This window comes from Colossoma macropomum, unplaced genomic scaffold (genome assembly GCF_904425465.1).
Source record: "Colossoma macropomum unplaced genomic scaffold, Colossoma_macropomum, whole genome shotgun sequence".
NCBI lineage: Eukaryota > Metazoa > Chordata > Actinopteri > Characiformes > Serrasalmidae > Colossoma > Colossoma macropomum.
This window is the reverse complement of record NW_023494797.1, coordinates 14,003,164-14,023,989: the sequence shown is the minus strand read 5'-3', so window position 1 is coordinate 14,023,989 and position 20,826 is coordinate 14,003,164. Positions and strand designations below refer to the sequence as shown.

Sequence of the window (20,826 nt, the reverse complement as noted above, 5' to 3'; positions counted from 1 at the left end):
TTCATCAAAATGCCTACAGAAGCTTTAATTTATTCATTTATTTACTTAGAAGCCAGCTGCAACTTCAGCATTGTACACACTTGTGCTTCTGCAGTTGCAGTTAATAAAAACTCTATATTGAGCTACTCTTCTCCTTAACAATCCTGTATTCTTATAAACTTTTCTTCGCCAGGAGTCTGAGGAGCCGGTGGTGGATCGTTGTGTTGTGGACAGTGATATCTCCCCATCTCGTACAGGAAGCTCCATGACCTCAGGAGATTTGGCGGATGTCAGCTCGCTCTCGTCCAAGGCCCTGTCCCACCACAGCTCCAGCGGGACCAGCAGTACAGGGCTGGGTCCCAGCAGGATGCCTGACTTTGTCATGCCTTCTAGCCGTGGAGCCAAGTCTGGCAGGTGAGTCCTCGTGGAAATGTGGAGTTTTCTGTGACTTCTGCATGACCTTTCACTAACACTAACTATTCACTGTATGTCCTATTCATGCTGTCTACTAAAATTTGTGTGCATGCATAAATACAGCCACCCAAATGAACTGGCTTCTTCTTGCAGTTTTTGCTTGATCCATTTCTTAAGCTCTTATAAAGGTACTGTAGAGAAAGAAAGTACTGAAACTGAATTATTAAAGTATTGACTGAAATTGGACTTTAATAGGAACGAGGGATGAGAATTTTGAGATTTTGAATAGTCATGAAAGTTGTAAAAATCACATTTTTGATATGCAAATTAGCTCATATGTTCCCATATTTTAAAAGTAATGAGATGACTGAATTATAAAATCCAGCAGCAGATGGAGAGTAGATATACCACGTCACAGAAAAGCGCAGCGTTAACACTGGTTAATCTACAGAGTATAAATTTTCATTCCTTTTCAAAAAAAAAAAACGGGCATACTTTTAATGAATGTCAATCAGAATCAATTCTAACATTCCTAAAATGAGCACTCCACATCAGTGCGTTCTTCCACTCATAAATACTTACCCTGAGCATGCATGCAGCTGCCAGTGTCTCTGTCTGTGCGCTTCCTCTCTACTCGCACATTGCAAATTCACATAATAGACACATACGAAACAGCCAACACGGCTCCCCTCCCCACTGCTGCTGCTGTACACTGGCTGGCTAAGGGCGTGTCCGCTGACCGCTCTCTGTCCGTTTGTGTGTCCTCAGCCCTAGGAGAGGGGGTAGACAGCAGCTGAGGGCCGGTGTGGCAGTGGGGTCAGAGGTCACGGTAGCATGGGGCTCTCCGGTCGCTGCCCCGTTGAGCCCCCGTGGTCACGCCCGGCGTGGACGGCCTCCCTCGCGCAGCCCCAGGTGAGGGTGCTCTGCCAGCAGGGTCCTCACAGTCACCACAACCACCCACTTAACCAAGTGCTTACACACAAACACCTCTGTTAACATCCTTTTCTTCCTGCACCATAGAGATGTTGTTGTTGTAGTAGTACTCTCTGTACAAAGTCTCACTAACCCTTCTTTCACCCACCACTCTCTTTTAGTAGAATGTGTACAACTCCTGTCAAAAGTTTTGGGGCACCTTGCCTTCCTTTGAAAATTAATTTTCTCACTGTTGCTTCTCAATTCAGTGAAAATGGATTTGTTAATATAGAACAGATAGTTGTTCTTATTTAATATATTTGGCAACACTCTGCTTCATGCCTACGCCCAAAGTGTTTTCCTTGGTTTCCATGTTTTAAAAACACTTTTCCAAACTTGTTTAAAAATACATGATGAATTTTGAAATAATAAGGGGATGTAATGGGTGGAGTTTGCCGTTATTGCCAAGGCAGTGCTGTCAAATATTTACATGCAATAGCATTTTCCTCAAAATAAACCTGGGTGATCTTTGATGTCTTAAAGGAAAGTTTAGGCAAAAAAATTTAATTTACACAGTTTGTCCCTTACCTGAGATGTGGTTTATCAGCCAAGACATGTTTGGTGTCCAAACTTTGGTTCTTTAGTTTAGCACTGAAGCTATGAGGCTAACTTTACTAATAATCATTAGAACTCTATAGTCACCCAAACCTTTTACGTGAATATGTCCCCAAAACTTCTCTCAACCCACTCAAATGATGTCATGCAGACTTGATGATCCGACTGCTCTTTTAAATACAATCAAATCATGCTTGTCACGTCACATTAACACAGGTAAGTGAAAATCTTAGGTGCATAGCCCGCTTGTAGTACTTAAATAGATAATTAAGGCACAGGGTATACAGGGAGTAGAGAAAATATATACAGGGAGTAGAATGAATATATTGATATAGTTTAGGGTGCTTACCCAGGCGGGGATTGAACCCCAGTCTAGAAGGCAGATGTTTACCCACTACACTATACCAACCCTATATATGGTTTGTGTGTGTGTGTGTGTGTGTGTGTGTGTGTGTGTGTGTGTGTGTGTGTGTGTGTGTGTGTGTGTGTGTGTGTGTGTGTGTGTGTGTGTGTGTGTGTGTGTGTGTGTGTGTTCTGGATTAGATTAGATTATAGATTTGCTGTAGTTACTCTTAAAGATCAGAGTGAGTCTGTTTAAGGTGTGGATGTGGTGTGGATTGTCCATGGAGATCATCATGAATGCACTTTTGTGCTCATTCCTTTTATAAATAACTGTTGAGAATTTTCTAACTGAATGGAAAAATATTTTTTTTGAAAATTCCTCTGCGTAGAATAGAAAAGACAGAAATCAAAATGTAATCTAGCATCTATTAGCCGATGTGACTTGCGTACGTCAAGGGGTGTCAGATTCTGTGGGGGGTCATAATTTGTCCTAAACCACATTGACAACCTGACCAATAACCTCTATGCAGGTTGAGAGAAGTTTTGGTGATGTACTTAACAAACACATTTGAATGACTTTTACTGCTTGTTAGCATTGTTAGCCTCGTAGCTCCAGCTCTGAAATAAGAAACCGACAAAGAGAATCTTTTTTCCCTAAACATTTTTGAGAAGCTCGGTGTCCCCAGACTTTTAACAGAGTATAGTGCCGTATGTTACCACCATCGCTCTCGCTGATGCCATCTGCTGGTTTCTCTCAGAGGTGGACGGTCAGGGCAGAGAGGTGGTGGCCATGGCCAGGCCGTGTCTTCTTCCGAGGAGGAACCCTTTACCCGTTTGAATGCTCGTGTCCCGGGCAGCCCGCTGGCCCGCAGCGCCACCAGCCGCTCAGACTCCCTCAACACAACGTCCTCAGAGAACAGCGGTGGGGCCAGCAGCTTTGTGGGGCTGCGCGTGATGGCCAAGTGGTCATCCAACTCCTTCTTCTACTCTGGGACCATCACTCGGGACTTGGGCGAGAGCCGCTTCCGGCTGCTGTTCGACGACAACCAGGAATGTGAGGTGCAGGGCAAGGACATCCTACTGTGTGACCCCATCCCCATGGAGACGGAGGTCACAGCACTGACGGAGGAGGACTACTTCAATACAGGTAAAGGGCTGTGGGGTCTGAAACTCTGCTTTGAGTCGGAAGTCATTTAGCTATGAATAGGACACTAATTATAGGGACTGGCTTATCAACATTAGGGGTGAACAAACGCGGCAGTGTGTCGTAGTGAAGTGATGTAAAGGTGACTATTCAGCTGTAACGATGCTGAAAGATTGATAATTGCTATATTGTATACCCGCTTACTTGCAGTGCACCACCCGACACTATACACCACTAAATGGCCAATACATTGCCATCAAATTAAAGACCTGATTTTGCATGATTCATTTCAGTAGTGTACTAAAATGAATGCAGAGCATCAAACCAGCCTACACTGAAATATCGGGTTCACCCCAACACCACGTTTATTATAAATGTGTTCGGTGTGAAGTCATTTAAAATGTGTTATTTTATATGTTCTTCACAAAAAATGAGCAAAGGCCAAGAAATCTGAGGTTGAAATAATAAATCGCATCATTTTTTCTTTCGGTAAACATTGAAAACTGGTCCCACAGACCTGAACACCACACAAGGGTTAAATAAAAGGCTCTGAAGGCTGAACTCTTGTGTGTCTGTGTGTTGGTGTGACAGGTCTAGTAAAGGGCCATAAGTTTCAAGGCTCAGAGTTGCTGTATTGTGTGGAGAAGGATGGCCAGATTACGTGGTACAGCAGGACTGCTGTGATTCTCACCATGGAGCAAGGCAGCCGCCTGAGGGAGCAGTTTGGTCTCGGGCCATACGAACCATCCACACCCCAGACCATGGCCTCTGATATCAGCCTTGGTGAGTGACCTCCTGCATATACTTTTGTTAAACGTGCCTGTTTGACTAAACAAAAACATGCTGTGTGTGTATATGAGGGCTTGGGCTGCACGATAAATTGTATTTTATCAGTATCGCGATTTTTATTGAGTTTCTGCAATAAACACATCTGAGATGACAGAACAGCATCAGAGAGACACCATTACATTGCCAGTGCACGCTGTTGGAAGGGTAGTGAGTGGTCCTCTGCACTGGGATTGAACCCTGATCTCCCATGTGGGGTATGAATAACTTAACTATTAGGCTAATTTCAAAACGCACAAAAACCATTGACTTATATTGGATTACATGAACACACTTGATATTTGAAAGCACCCACATGAACACTCATCTGGAAATGTGATTGGTCAGAATAAATGAGGCGCAGATAAACGTTGTGATTGGTTTGAAGGCTCTCTTGCAGCCTTCTGCGATATCAGTATTGCAAAGGCTGATATAGAGATGACAATCAACAGACAATATATTGTGCAGCCCTAAATTTGTGCTAACAGAACGTGCTCTGTCTTTAGATAACTTGGTGGAGGGAAAACGGAGACGACGAGGGAACGGGACTGAGACAGGAACCCCAACCCGCAGCGCCACAAACAGCCCACGGACGCCGGGGAAAAGGAAACTCGCGAGCTCCACAGAGGACGAGAGGACCCCTTCGAAGAGAGGGCGCAGAGGGGGCGGGGCCAGAGCGGGTACGGGCGCCGTGCTCTGTTTGGACAAAGATTAAAGATGCACATCTTCAGCAGAACAGCCTGACCTTAAGGACGTCTTACAGTTTCTGCTGTTTTTTGTAATAGCTTTGTGATTTTACATCCATATTATGTTTTTATGTTTTATGATATACCTGCATTTTTAGTAAGTATGAACTGGTTGCTTTTAAATGTTTTATTCTGTTTTAAAGCAACATAATGACCCCCGTCCCCACTCTTAATAGCATTGTGAAAGGCTGAGAGAAAGATTGTTGAGACAATTTTCTGTTTTAACAAACCTCTCATGTATTGTACATCATAAATTTGTGATAAACCTTAAAAAAAAATTGTGAATCAAGATCCCTTTTCTTACAATGAGCTGCAGATCCTGTTCTCTTATGGACATTGGTACGTTACTGATTTGTTTACTTTTTGGGAGCACTTGGTGAGGCAGATGGAGTTGGTGTCCGTATCTCCTCACATGGTGGTGGTTGCTTTTATTCTGCATCCTCTGCTGTTTGTTTCTAGCTCTGAATATGAGGTCAGGGTTTATAGTGTTCTAAAAGGCAGGTAGGATGTTCCTCATTCCTTTGTCATTCGCGTGTTTAGGCTCGCGAATGGCGGCGTGTAATACGTCTGGGAGTGGTGCTGAGCTGCCTTCTGACCCGAATGACCTGCTGGTGACCCATGGCCCTCTTCCAGAGAGTGCAGATCTCTTTATGGGGTTCGTTTTCATGCTGACTGCCTCCTCAGAGAACGACAGGGAGTCCAACCAGACGACCAGTGATGGCGAGGAAGGTGAGAGTAAGAGGAGGAAGGCTTTCCAACGACTGCTTATGACCACAGTTTGGAAAAATAAAGGTGGAGTGATAAACATAGAAGAACCACTTCCCTGAAGAAGCTTTCGGTGGATGGATAATTTTTTGCAAATTAGATGGTAGTTTACAGAAGCTTCTGGGAATCAGAAGGGGACCACGCCTCCTGGGAGTCTTCTCGAGAGGCCCCGTCCTTTTAAAAAGCCATCCAAATAATTTTATAGGTTTCCTGTTGATACTAAAGTCTTAGTTTTAAAATAGAATAAAAAAAATTTAAACAGTGTAAAATAAAGCAGTCGGGCCATGCGTTACACTGATTTTATCACGAGTAAGGGTATTAATTAGGCACGGTGTGAAGCAGAACGCCTAAAACTCCATAGCCTGTGAAAAAAAACACTACCATGTGGCTAATTTAATAAAAAGGGTGGAAAACATAATACATAATACTCAAAAGTTGTGCAAAAAAACAGAGTAGCTAATAATAATAATAATAATGCATATATAGAGATGAACAGGATACAATTTGGGAAACAAGGGCTATTAAATTCTCTATGGACCAGCTGGAACAAAACAACATTCTGGTTACTGGGGCAAATACTAAAAAAAGCTGAGCTGAACCTGATACTGCAACAGTTTTATGGCTGTACAGTTACAGTTTTATCTGTAACACAAAAGGCTGCTACTTTTTGGTGGAAGAAATTGCTGGTATATTAAAGCATATTAAGGTTTGCTGCAGTATTCAGGACTTCTTGGCTTTACTTATTTTCTTTATTGTGCAGAAATATTGTTCATACAAGTTATAGGAGGATGATAACTATTATTTAGTATTTAAGATGTTGAAAAGTCATATTTGATTTTCTGTCTGAATGAAACGGGCACTAATGCAGATCATACTTTGTGAGCATTATAAAAATTTGTGTCCTCTTTTGTCATTAGATTATGTGCAGACAGCCCCGTATAATAAACGCTACACTGAGAGACAGCTGGAGGCCGGGGGAGGAATGATCCTCCCTGAGTTTAATGAAGAGCAGGTAAGACTTCATTTGGAACCTGTAATAACTTTAATTACCACTTCCTTAAAAACATTTCTGCAGCATATGAAGTCTCTTCCAAATGCTTGTTTTTGTTCAGTGTAAAGCAGCCTATCAGAGTCTGCTGATAGCGGATCAGCATTGCCGCACCAGGACGTACCTGCTGTGCGTGGCAGGTGGGATTCCCTGTGTCTCTCAGGTCTGGGTCAGAGACTGCTGCCAGGAAAAGAAGCTCATGAATTACAGAAACTACCTACTACCTGCAGGCCTGGGGCCGGAGAAACGAATCGTAGAATGGTAAAGGATCGATAATGTGGTAAATGCTTCTGAGATGGTTTTCGGATATTCAGTTGAAACATCCAGGCATACATTTTCTTCACTGTCCACAGGCATTCACGCTGCAGCCCTTTTAAAGCTCTGAAGGTCCTGCTGATTTCAGAAGATGGTGTAGATTTGTGGACATCTATGCTTACCATGTGTGGAGCAACGAAGGTCCATCAACATAAAACAAATGGCAACAGTGCAGGTAGGTAGTGCTCTGTTGTTTTAAAGGGCCCATATCATAGACACCTTTTTTTTATTTTTTATTTTATTTTATTTTTTTACAAGTCTGTTGTTGTATGTGAATGTTTAGTTTGTAGGTGTACAGTTCACCACAAAGCTGCAAAACAGCCTGATGTGAAGTCATGTGATGTCACAAAAACTCATGTACAGATGCCTGAGTAAACAACCTAAAGAAGGCTGCTGATTCATGAAGTTAGACAGAGCACTTCTGCTTTGATTGCTTACTGAACAGTTGCCCTGTATTGTGTCAATCAGAACAGAGCTCATTTACATACATCAGTCTTAAAGGCACAGAAATAAACAGCCTGTTCAATTCTGAGGGATACAGAGAGTTTGGAATATGAATTATGGCTGTTTTGAATACATAAAGTCACAAATTTCAAGTGGACCCCAGAGCGGAAATATAATACACAAGAAAAGGTAGGATATGGGCCCTTTAATGAACATGTAGTTCAGTTTTATTCAGGATTTCTATTAATATTTTATTTCTAGCCTCTGTCAAACAGTAGGCTATGGGCAACTAGTGTTCTTTATGTAACAAAAGGGCATTTTATTTATTTCTTTTTCTTTTTTTTTTTACTCATTTTTACATGGTTCCTTCCCGAAAATTCCCTTTTCCTTTAAATTTGAGGCCACGTCCGAACTGTAATTGGCATTTTAGCGTCATTCTCAAATAGGAGAGAGGATTTCAGCCCAGAAACTGTGCAGTTCTCAGTGTTTCACATCTCACACAGTGTCCTTTGTGCTTGTGGGCAGATGTTCCAGCTGAGAAGTTTGATGTGGTGGTGTCGGCACACCCGTGTCCTCCCGAGGTGCTGAAGTCTGCCACGACTGCTGAGACTCCGGTGGTGTCCCTGGAGTGGCTGATTCAGAGCGTGATCTGTGGAGAATGTCTGGCCTATGACAGTCAACCCGAGTACCGTCATGACCGCTCTCCTTAAGCGGCGCCCCTTCGACCCGACTCCTGTCTTTTAAACGTCCTTGTCTGTTTTAGTGCATGCCTGCCTTTTACTGTATATAGTTTTAAGCTCTGTTTTTATGAAGTAATAAAAACTGTGTGTTTCTTTTTCTGGTTAGCTTTATTTTACAATTCAGGGAGGAACAGAAGCACCAAACAGTATTTACAACAGTATTATACAACTGAAGGTCATTTCAAGGAAAAATGCCATCCACACTAAGACAAGTCATATTTACAACACAAAGTAAATGACCTCTGCCTTATTACATATTTGGCCTCTTCATATTACACTTTGTTCACCAGTGTCTGCCAAGAACACTTGGATTGAGTCCTCCAGGTTCAGTCTTAGAGCCCAAAACTGCAAGGGAAAAAGGAAAATGTGTTTGATGTCTGTGGTTTTCATTTACAGACTTCAAACTAACTTTACCACACCTACCTTCCCAGAGTGCCTCCAGACTGTGTGTAGTATTTGTTGTAGTCTAGTCGCAGGAGCAGCTGAGCCAGATCAGAATTAATTTGGTGGTTACGCACACTGGACAGGATCTTAAACAGCAGGAACGACTGGCGGCTAAAACCCTGTGAATTTAAGAGACGGGAGTATTTTACACTGATGTTACATAGGCTTAGTTGAACTGGTTTCAGAAATAACTTCCCAGTATCTTAAATGACCGTTTCATAGTAAAGATCATAAAGCTATCAATCTGATTATGATTCCTTATGAAACAATTCAAAGCATCAAGAAATCTCAAGTTTATGACTCGGTTTGATTTACTTTGGTACAATTTGAATTTTTTTCCACATATTTTGTTGATTTTCTGTGAAAACAAATTCACATCCATAAGTGGGCCGCAAAGTAAATAAACAATGTGGACTACAGCACACTTCATATTTTATATTCATATATATTTCATTTTTTTCAGTTTTATTTTTTCCCAGTGTTTTAAACTCGGCAAATAAACAGAAATTGTGCACAAAAATGTGGAGAAAAACAGCATATTTAAGTGTGAGGATGTGTTAACTTATTTTTACATAGAAAATCAACAAAACGTCATTTGACCAGGAAGATCAATACAGTTAAATATAGACTAAATATACTGAATGCAATTGCACCAAACTTGAGCCTTTTTTAAAGAAGTTTTTACACTTGAAAACAAATCATATGTTGTACTAAATAGTATTAGATTGACATTCCAAATTCAATGCAGTGATGCATTTTTACGTTCCAGAAAACAGTAATAGTGGCTCAACTGGCTAACCTTGACCATAATGTCCAGCTGAGCTGCTCCTCTCTCATCCAGTGGCCCCAGATTCTGACTCACTAGTGAACAAAAGTTGTGACACAGATCCAGAATCTCATTCAAACAGTGAAACACCTGCGAAAATGAAAAAAGTACATTTTTTAAATTTCCTTCACAACATATGGATGGTGGTCAATATTAAATCTGCAGTAGGTCACATACTGGCTTGAGCAGGATGAAGGACTGGGCTAGGAGATTACTGAGGAAATGGTCATGAGCCAGCCGAATGCTCTCAAAGTCTCGTGTAGAGTTGATCTGCTGCAAGAGCTGTGAAAACTGGGACTCCAGCACGTCCACCTGTTTGGGGAATTAAATTGCAAGGACAATAAATGAGTGAAAAAACCAACAAATAAAAATGTAAGGTTTTTTAAAAGATAACTGCCCTGTCTGTAGGATAATACCTGTAGGTAATACTGCAGGTTATCTACCAGGAAGGCCATGTGGTTGCGCAGTCTCCATTTGACTGCATCCGTCTGGTTTGACTTTAAGTGCTTCCGCTGCATCTGCAGAGCCCAGCAGTGCTGAAGCTCAGACTGAACCCGACGCACACTGAGCAGGTAACGAAACACTACATTGTACCTGGAGTAACAGGAATACACAAACAAAATTGAATGAACCATTACAGATAGATAGATAAATAGATATATAGATAGACAGACAGATAATTTTATTGCTACACGTTTGTTGTAACTAGACGTCTGTTCTTTCAGTCCTGCTCCCTCCCGCTCCTGCAAAAAATCGGAATCATTTCTCCTGCTCCCGCCCGCCCAGTCCCACGCACATCCAACTTCTGACACAGTCTATTCACAAATACATTATCTTCTGCAGAAATAACACGGCAGTCACGGTCATCAGGCTCACTGTGAGTAACATCACCAAACGCCATTCATTCCCAGTAAACTCAAAGCAGGAATTAAACCACAGAGCAGTTATTTTTGGCGTTTTACTGGGCAGCTGTGGCCATGGACTGAAGGCTCTGCGTCTCTCTAATGTCTGATTCACACATGCTGCCCCAGCGTGGCGTAAGTGAAGCGGCAGCGCGAGCACTACTACTTTATTATAATGGGGAAAACATTTCCTGAAATGTCTTGGTTTTAAAGACCTGCAGCACCTCCCTGAAGGAGTTAGGTGAAAAAATGCAATGCTAGATGAATCAGAAATGACCCCCTGTGTCCACTTAAGGTTGTGCTGAATACAGTAAAGAAGCACAATAATACTGGGTTACACTGAGTTACTGTGCTAAAATATCAGCATTTTATTCATTTTACTGCATTTGTAGCCCTATAAAAATACATATCATATTTCTCTGTACTGCTAATTTAAGTATGTCCAGTCCCAATTTCTACATTTAGTAAATGTTTATGTATCAGCATCAATACACAAACAATACGTGATACATTAAACGATGCATCAACACATGAAATGTATTGAATATGGTCATGAAACTACATTTCCCATATTAGTGCATCTCTATACTTTATTGAATCTTTTACTGCATCAGTTGCAGCAGCTCTTTATGCTCGACTTACTTTTCCAGCACAGCAGGAGTGAAGAGAATGTGCAGTGGCCACTGCACCTTGTAGGCCAATCCCAGTGCCGCCCAGCCTGTGGACGGGGCCTCTCGAGGAGAAGACTCCTGAGGAGGCGTGGTGCCCTCTCGATTCCCAGAAGCCTCTGCAAGCACAGGTATGCGGTCATTGCAGTGGCTGGTAGAAAAAGAGTGGTTTTGTAGTTTCTCCATAGAGAAAAACAGCCGCAGTATAAATTTTCTCCATTCATGAATTCTGTGATGGCATGACTGGCTTCAGTTTTCTTCTGCTTAAATATTTGACGTGGAATTGCTGGGACATCTTGGCCAGTTTAGCATATGAACCAGGGATTGTAAATGCATAGCTTTCTATTTCCATCAGAATATGAATAAGGAAATGAAAACATAAGCTGTGTCTTATTATGACTGATTAATCTTCATGAGGTCAGCATTCACCAAAAACGAGACATGCCTTCCTTCCAATTATATAAGAGAAAAAATGAAAATAGGAATATTAAAGAGAATTCTGACTGTGACCAGTAAGTGGCGCTATATGCCTTTCATTTGATATCTAAAGGGAAAAACATATCAGATTCAGTGATTTATTTTCATTCAGTGTGGTCTGTGCAAACTGGGGTTATGAATATGAGCTTCTCCTAAACATTTACAGTGAACATGTAAGGGAGCTTGTGCTAAATCAGCACAAAAAGTAGAAATTTGGTGGCTAATACCTTTGGCGTCTTTCCCTTGATAGTCAATGGTGAGATGCAAGAGAGGCAACAGGTTGTCATCATCAAGGAGAACCTTATGAGCTGCTTGCTGGAAGGCCACATTGACATCTGCAAGAAAAAAGTGTCAAACGTTGATTGATTATTAATTGTTCATTTTTGCTATTTCATCAGAAGTTTTTGCTTAAAATAAAACAGAAACCGATTAATACCATGTTCTGTCACAGCTGACGGAGGAGTTTTAAGCATATGCTGAGCAAGATCAATGAAGACTTGGTACAGTTCACCACGTCCCAACAAATAAAAATCCTTTATGATCTATTAACAGAAAAAAAGATTCTTATTAAACAATACTTTCAGTTTTTTTAAACCACATTTACAATAAATCCACTTGTTTACCTTCAGTTGTCCCAAAAGGTCAGATTCCTCAACCATCAAAGTCCAGAGATGCTATTAGTGGAAAAGAAAAGTTCATGAGGGTAAAAATCTAGTCATGTGGGCAATTATATACACAGCACCCAAAACACAATGTGTCTCACAGCCAACCTCAGCAACTGTGCTTCGTATGCCATCTATGACATTCTCAAAGTCCACCAGGCTGAAAAGTGGCTGCTGTTTGAGTCTGTGGAGCTCTGCAGCAAACATGTCCTCTTGGTGTTTCAGTATGGAGCCTGTAACAAGCACGTCAGAACAGATATTAACAAAGATGGTCACCGTCAGGGTTTCAGTTCACTGTCCAATAGGCCTGAACGATTTGGGCAAAATATCTAATTGAGTTTTTATGATGAATATTGCGATTGCAATTTAACTGTGATCATTTTCTATAAATGAGTCTACAGGCCTTTTATTTTCCCAAAAAGACCAGCACATCCATTTTTTGGACTCAAAGCTGAAACTGTGTTCTAGACTGCCAGTTCACAAGTTCTGTTATTGTGTTAAATTTCCCCATTTAAAACCCATTAACACAATGTTGAATAATGTAAGATATAATTAAAACTGAAGGTTTTGCGAATTCAAAGTTGCATTCTTTCAAACTGTAATTTTGATATGAAAACAATACATCGTTCAAACCTATTCTCAAAACAGATAAAGACATGTAGTGTGCTATTTTTAACTTTTCTGTGGCTCCAGTTAACGATAACAGAAAAACACTGTAAATTAATACAGGCAATCGTTTGGGCAGCCCTGGTGAAAACAACGTTTTATTGATTTTCTAATTGAAAATTATGCATCCTCTACAGCTCACGTCAAACACAAGGCACAATCCTATCCGGCTCACAAAAGTGTTTTAAGAGCTCTGACTCTCGTACCCCAACAACAATCTATAGGACAGTGGTTACACCTCAGTTCTACACAATTCATATCACCAAATGCAATTCAGCCTCAGTTTAACCAGTATAAACACTTAACATCAGCTCAGAAATTGAGCCCAAGTCTTAATGAACTTGCAGCAAAGAAAGGATGCCAGGTGTCTAGTTCAAGCAAACAGGTAGGTTTAAAAGACTGAGCTCCTGGGGACATTTAAACTTAGAATATTTTAAGTATTCATGTATTATTTCAAGGTCTACTACAAGTGCCTCTATTTTACTGCTGAGGTTTTTGGGTATTTTGAATAAACAATGCCCAGTTCGGGTCATAACACAACATTAATTAAAAACGAAATCATTTTTTTTTCTTTGGCCCACAGATTTGTTGAGATTTTTAAATATGGCCCTTTTAGTGGTTGAAGTTGACACCCCTGTTCTACAGAGAACAAAATTCATTTTATTCAATTTATTCAATTCAATTTATGCACTATTGCTGTTTATTTAATTCATGCGACGAAAATATATAAACTTTAAATGTGGCTACAAAAGTTATGGCACATTTTATATTTGAGGCTTTATTTTTTCCCAATATGTTTAAACTCAGCAAATAAACAGAAACGGTGCACTAAAACTGGCAGACAATGCCATATTTAAGTGTGTTCTCTGTAGAGGGTGTGTTAACATACTTTCACTTGTCATTTGACCAGGGATGATCAAACTTTTACATATTACTGTGGTTCCTTCAATCAGCATTCTTACCAGCTCTGGATGGACTCTGGTTGTGGTTCTCAAACATCTGAACTGATTCCCCAACAAAGAGGATTTTTTCAGCCACTCGGACAGGAATGTATGATGGAAGCATCTCAACACGCAAGGAGAACTGCTGGAGTGAAGGAGCAAGCATGTTCTCCTCCTCAATCAGTCTCTGCAGGGAGGAAAAACATACAATGGAAAAAGAATAAACATTTTAAATAAAAATGAGAAACAACAAATGATAGTTTTGTTTATACTGTAAAAAGCTTATAGTCAATATCTACTATTTCTCATGACTCATGAGTCATGTCTCAAGACTTAAGAATAAAACATGATTCTTTAACTTATTTGTAGACCTTTTTACATTAAAAAATCAATGAAATTACAGCACAAACACAAACTGATGCACTAATGAAGAACGAGACTCAAACCGATGAACATGATATATTCTATTAATGAAGTGTGCTGCATGGCTGGAGGTGCGTTTCTATTTCCTGACATCTTGATATAACAATAAATTTCAATAAATCATCTTTCAGGAGCAGAGATTTTTAGGAGGTCATGGGCTTTAAATGTACATAATAATCTCGGTAGGAGACTCAGGATTCAAAAGTAACGTTAAACTGCCCTGGAGCCACGAGACGATCTGTCTCTTCAAAGTGACCCGTGCATGAGGTTGAAAAAACCTCTAGATCCTCCAGAACAAAAACAGGGGGTCAGAATACTAAACAATCAAGGCATTTCCGGTCATTTTCACCAACAATGAGCACAAATCCAGCCAAGCCTGATGAATTAAACTTATGCTATAGCCTGAGGGAAGATGTTCTGGGTTCAGATTATGCTGAGTAAGTGAGCTTTCACATTTCAAGAGTGATGTTATGGAAACACCTTCATGTCAGGGACAAATGTTCTCATGAGAAATGAAGTAGAGCAAGAAATTAAAGGGCCCACATCCAACATTTTCCTCTTTTTTCCTCTCACTTTTTGACATTTGTGTGGTTTTATAACCAAAAGAAGCCAGACTTCATTTTGACATGACTACTCTCTCTTCATGCCCTAGAATTAAACAGGCTGTTTTAATTACTGTGCCTTTAGGACAGATATATGTAAATGAGCTCTGTGCTCTGATTGGCTGCCCTGTATTATGCCTCCTTCAAAAAGCCATCTGAGCTGAAGCACTTCTTATAACTTCAACGTAAAGGGGCGGGGCTAAACTGCTCTAGGCTGAAAAGGTGGATATATGTAAATGTGTTGGTTTTTGTGACATCACAAAAACAATAAATTTAAGCTGTTTTTGCAGCAAAGTTTCCATATACTTATGGAAGAGACTATATGGACTAGGCATATTTTGGAACGATGTTTACCTGGTAGATCAGACACTTAAAAAAAATCAGTTTTCCACGATATGACCCCTTTAAAGAGGTTTCCTCCTCACCAGGTCCTGCAGCTCTCTGAGTTGTTTCCCACTCAGGCCTCCGATGCCGAGGTCCTCCTCCTCTTCCTCCTGCGCTGCTGCAGCTCCTCCTGCGCTGGGGCCCTGCTTCACAAAGAACTCTTCACTCTGGTCCAGCAGAAGCCCATGAAGCATCCATGCAGCCAGTTGCTTATACATCACACCATGGCACACTGCAAGAATCCTATTCAAGCAAAATGAACCACAATAACAGTAAATCTACATTCAGTCACTGTTGAATGCAACAAATTACACTGTCCACTTTATTAGAAACCCCTTGCAGAATTTGTTGTAGCTATCCTCTAGCCTAGGGGTCTGTAAATCTGACCTTCGAATCCAGTTTGAATACAGTTTACTGAACTGTTTATGTCATAATCATCTAGTGTTGTTCCAGTGGTTACAAAATCCAGGATTTTGGATTCATTTGCTGATCTCTGCTCTGGCCCCTCATCAGTGGTCAGTTTCTGACCATGGAGCTGCTCTTAGTTGGTTATTTTGATCCACTCTCCACATAATATCTGGACAACAGCAGTCCTGTAGGCAGAAACTGACCAATGATGAATAGAGGACAGCTGGCAAACTGTGCAAACAGAAGGGCTACACTCTTAAAAATGATGGTTCTTCAAGGGGTCTTTAGTGATGAAAACGGTTCTATATAGAACCATGAACACGCAAACCACATTTGCATGATTAAAGTGTTCTTCAGATTGTTGGAGAAGGTGCTGTAGAAGGTTCTATATACAGCCTTTTTAAACAGGGCTCTTCTACTGTTATGATCTCAAGAATGTAACAACAGAAGAAACCTTTTTGTTGCTATATAGAACTCTTTTCAAAAAGGCTCTATATAGAACCATCTACAGCACCTTCTCCAACAATCTGAAGAACACTTTCACGATGCACAGAACCCTTTAATCATGCAAAAGCTTTTTTGCGTGTTCATGGTTCTATATAGAACCATTTTCTTTACTAAAAATGCTTGAAGAACCATCTTTTTTAAGTATGTACAGTCTGTAATATACAGTGGACCTTTAAGGTAGGAGGAGCTCATAAAGTGGCCACTAATGAAGCACAAGGTACTGAAGCACGATGAGTATTTTATCAACAGTACAGCTAAAATCTAAGGCTTGGGCCACTTATAGACGTATTAATAATGATGACTGTTAATGGTCGCTAAGATGAAATCAATAGATAAAATTTTTCCATTTTGTATTTGTGAATGTTCAGCACTCTGATCCATGAGCTGAAACTCCAGTCCAGGTTTTATTTACACAAATAACAGTGAGTTTCCCCGTGAGCAAAAGTGCATGTACTGGTATGCTCAGCCGTCATGAGGTCTTCATGTTGAGTCATTCTTTATACATAAGAACAGCAGATGCCATTTCTAATGCCTTTGAACCCTCATATCCAATGTGTTTTTGTTATTACATAAACACTTGGGAACACTGGAGAAGTGGATCTACCCAGGACTAACGGCGGCTCTGCTTCAGCCGAGCATTACTGAGCATTATAGGAAATCTTTTTGAAAGACTGCATTAGTGTTAATGGTCCCATTTTTAACTTGACATGCATTTTTTGCTGTTTCCATATGAAAACTCAGCCTTAAAGGATTAGTTCAGTGAAAAATTAAATGTAGTCGATCAGCCAAAATATGTTTGGAATCCAAATTTGGGTTCTTTGGTTTAGAACTGGAGCTATGAGGCTAACTTTGCCAACAAACACTACAACTCAATAGTCACCCAAATTGTTTCTACGCAAAGTACATTCACAAAACGTCTCTCAACCTGCTTAAACAGCATCCTGGCCTTCATTCAAGGTTGCACAGACTTGCTGAGCACAGTATGACTTACAGTGAGCTATGAAAATGAACAACATGTTGTGTCCCAAACCACATCCACAAGTCTGTGCTACCTTGATATAGACTTGGATGCCATTTGAGCAGGTGGAACGATCTTTTCTACAGGATGTACTTCTACAGAAACAATTTGGGCTATTTGGATTACTCCTGAGTTTTAGTGTTTGTTAGCCTCAACGCTCCAGTTCTAAATTAATAAGCAAAATGTAGGATCCAAACGTGTCTTGACCAGTTGGCTACATCTGGGTGGAGAGGAAAACTGTGCACATTTGATTTTTCACCAAACTGTTCCTTTAAGGCTTTGTCTCTCCCCCTGGTGGACACTGAAACTCTCCTAGATGTACTAAATATGTACTGTTATATACCTGTGGTTTTAAGTAATGATCATATCAATATTTATCAATAACTATCCTGATGTATTCATTTTTCAAAAGTGCTTATCGTCCCAGCCCTACTATAACAACGTCAATGCCTCAGTATCAATGTGAAGGTCAAGATTGAGTTTATTGGTTCCCACAGAGAAGCTTGTGTTGAACAACCGACTGCTATCACACTGCATCTGGCATCCATATTCACATTATTAATAAATATTGTATGCAGTATATAACATGATGCTTTAGCTGTATCAAATCGGAGCTCACTTTTCTAAGGCCATCCGGACAGGGGGCAGTCCTCCACAGCTGTGCTTGTAAACAGTCTCCAGGATCTGGCAGCCATGAATCTGATCAGGACAAGAAACGTTCTTTCAATCCACATTTATAAATCACTACTGCAGAGTTAATCACGTACTAATCCACCACTAAGTCACTAACCTTTTGAGATTTGATGGTCTCCACGACAACCATCACAGATGGGAAGAGCAACTGAAACTGATCAGCAGGAAGGACAATGAGACGGACAGTCACTCATCAGATCTACATGACTGTTTGTAGTTTGTAGGTTTGGAATCACATATTAAATAGTAACTTATACAGTGTAGATTAAAATGTTATAAACTAGACACCAAAACATAAACGGGCAGTTTATTCACAATCTAAAGTATGTTGGGAGCAACAAGACATTATGAAATGGAAAAAATGAATAAATAATAAACGTTAATTATTTATTTTTAGTCATTTTGTAGCAAAATTATTATTAATACTATTTGATTTGTGAGATTTGATCATCTTTTTAAAAATATGACACATTTTGGATATTATCTGGATATTTGGGATATTCATTTTATTCATTAAGTTCATTCTCAAAGCTATAGAACTTATTATAAATTATTCTACAGCTCCATTCATCATTGTAATTTCTTCATTTTTTTACAGCTCCCTATTAATTGTTGGAAACCTATAAAATATTAGCATCATATTAGAATAATTATATATGTATATGCAACTAATCTACTTTTGTATTACTCAAAACAGTGATTCCAAACCTTTGAATGGTGATTCCATAGTAATGCATAACAAATTATAGTTTAATAAATCTGAGCAATTACATCAAACTGAATTCTCACTACCTGTTCCAGCATGTAGTTTACATGTGAAATGGAGAGATGTGGATCGCCGAGAAACTGCAAAAAGAAATTTTCAAGAGACTGAGTATCAATCCTGAACATAAGTTTAAAAAAAGTATAAAAAAGATGAACCACTGATGTCAAACCTCTTGCTCAAGGTCCAGTAAGGCTTGTCTATAAGGCTGCAACATGGAATGCAGGCCGGTGCAGAAAGCCCGCAGGTATATCCCATGAAGCCCAGTTTGGCTCGGCTGGTTCGAGTAGTGCTCCTGAGTGACCAGACAGAGTATTACAGATGATGAGCAATAAATAAAACCCTAAAAACCCGACATGTCCAGGTTGAGTTGTTTTTAGAATAATATTACACATACCTGTTGGTGGACGTGGCCCTGTGTGCTGCTCTATGAACTCGGTGAAACGCATGTAGTCGGTGCCCATTTTACACAGGCGGTTCAGGACGCTGGTTTCACTCGGATGGAGAAATGGCAGGTCCTGGGACACCTGCAACAAACACTCAAGCTGAACCCCCATATGGCTCACTAATGGGCACACTGCTGCTCACCTTTAGTTCTGTAGTCCACCTGCAGTGCGGGGGTCCATGCAGACCTGCTCTAACACATCTGATTCAGTTCCAAAAGGATTTCAGGTATGAGGTCTAAGAATGCATATTGATTTTGGAATCAAATTGGTATCTACAGATAACTGCTCAAAAAATGATCAGCGTTGGACAGAAATTTAGATTTGACTGATTTCAAACCATACTTGATGAAATTTTACTGTAATTTGGATAAGTTACTCTGCTAAAATGCCTGAATTGTATTTATTTTACCACTTTTTTTAAATCATATAACATCTACAGAAGCAAATGGTATATTAGTTATATATGCTAATCCAGAAAGATGTAGTTTCAATTTGTAGAGCCTATAAATGTTTATATAGCAGCATCATCATTCACAAGAAAAATATTGGATATTGGCATCAGCCCATAAATAATTTTGGTGTTTGGGGGAATAAAATGAAGCCACAAAAATCAGGTCATGTTTTGAATGAGTTCTTGTCCCGTCCTGTTTTATTTCAGGGATGGCGGAGGGGAGTGGAGGAGATGTTTCTGAGTTCCTGAGTCAAAACCCCCACCTGGCACAATGGGTGGAGTCTTTAAAGGAGCACAATGAGACTAATAAGCAACATGGAGGTCTTTCCTGAGGTAATATTGATATTAGCTGATGGCATCTTGGTGCAGGAAAAACATGACGCTGTGCAGTGCATGAACTACAGGACTGGAGATGGAAATCACAAGTTTAAGGCACTATTTCATGACCTATGTAGAACATTACAGAAGAAGGTAGAGAACCATGCTTCTTTTTCAGTGGCAATGCTAAAATATTGATATAATTCACTGTGTTAAGATGTGCATAGATGTGTATAAGTTCATTTTGAACAGTCAAAAATACAATTAAAAATATTTTTTATTATATAAAATAACCTACTATAAAAACATGATAATTTTATTGTTCACATCCCTGCTGAAAAAAAATCATAGGTTACAAACCATTTTAAGTTTCTGGTGCTGTCCAATAATCAATAATGGTATTCTGTGCTTTCCTGATGGGTTGATATCACAGTGTAAATGAGTCTAATGGCTGAGTCCAGATGCATTTGATCATGTTCTAAGGGGATCCAAAGATGTCCTATAGGAAACTAGTGGTCTCTAGTGGTAACCATTAAGCCAATTCTCATTAGAAAGCAAAATAATCAGGTTTCACTGTAAATGGTTCTAATGGTCTTGTTTCAGCAGGGAACATTATTTGGCATATTCAGTATGATCTTTAACTGAATTAAATATTTTAATATGAAGTGCCTACAGTAGGTTAAGTGTCATAGCTAAGTTACTCCAGATAGGTTAACGTTAGACGACATGCACAGAATAATAATAAAATACCTGCAACCCATTCCGTTTATTCCACGTGAATATGGTACCAGGATATCCACTTAAAGCAAGCAGCAACTCGTGGATCATCGCTGCAGATGATTATTCAAAATATCAGAGCTAATAAAACACAAAAACATCCATGAAATCTCTAAGCTACCGCTAGCTACACCAGCTAACGTCAACACCGCCAAAAGCGC

At 40.0% G+C, this 20,826-nt stretch overlaps 2 protein-coding genes across 3 annotated transcripts in view; one reads left to right on the top strand and one right to left on the bottom strand.

The window, feature by feature from the left end:
• tp53bp1 (tumor protein p53 binding protein, 1) overlaps nucleotides 1-8,387 on the top strand; it is a 22,351-nt gene extending 13,964 nt beyond the window's left edge. The window contains exons 20-29 of one of the 2 annotated variants that reach the window (XM_036584362.1): nucleotides 173-393; nucleotides 1,162-1,305; nucleotides 3,021-3,409; nucleotides 3,998-4,189; nucleotides 4,738-4,911; nucleotides 5,518-5,706; nucleotides 6,660-6,754; nucleotides 6,855-7,051; nucleotides 7,144-7,280; nucleotides 8,075-8,387. In XM_036584362.1, the coding sequence (XP_036440255.1) occupies nucleotides 173-393; nucleotides 1,162-1,305; nucleotides 3,021-3,409; nucleotides 3,998-4,189; nucleotides 4,738-4,911; nucleotides 5,518-5,706; nucleotides 6,660-6,754; nucleotides 6,855-7,051; nucleotides 7,144-7,280; nucleotides 8,075-8,259 (1,923 nt within the window). In that variant the 3' untranslated portion in view covers nucleotides 8,260-8,387. The remainder of the gene's footprint in view (nucleotides 1-172; nucleotides 394-1,161; nucleotides 1,306-3,020; nucleotides 3,410-3,997; nucleotides 4,190-4,737; nucleotides 4,912-5,517; nucleotides 5,707-6,659; nucleotides 6,755-6,854; nucleotides 7,052-7,143; nucleotides 7,281-8,074) is intronic. The other variant, XM_036584363.1, reaches the window with a different exon arrangement.
• tubgcp4 (tubulin, gamma complex associated protein 4) lies at nucleotides 8,377-20,826 on the bottom strand. Its single transcript, XM_036584364.1, is given in 19 exon segments — nucleotides 8,377-8,634; nucleotides 8,713-8,852; nucleotides 9,533-9,649; nucleotides 9,737-9,871; nucleotides 9,976-10,153; nucleotides 11,104-11,248; nucleotides 11,834-11,941; nucleotides 12,043-12,148; nucleotides 12,230-12,280; nucleotides 12,377-12,501; nucleotides 13,897-14,062; nucleotides 15,326-15,527; nucleotides 17,837-17,916; nucleotides 18,008-18,064; nucleotides 18,703-18,756; nucleotides 18,846-18,968; nucleotides 19,071-19,088; nucleotides 19,090-19,200; nucleotides 20,639-20,826. Coding segments are annotated over 19 exon segments (2,007 nt in total). The 5' UTR covers nucleotides 20,717-20,826; the 3' UTR covers nucleotides 8,377-8,621.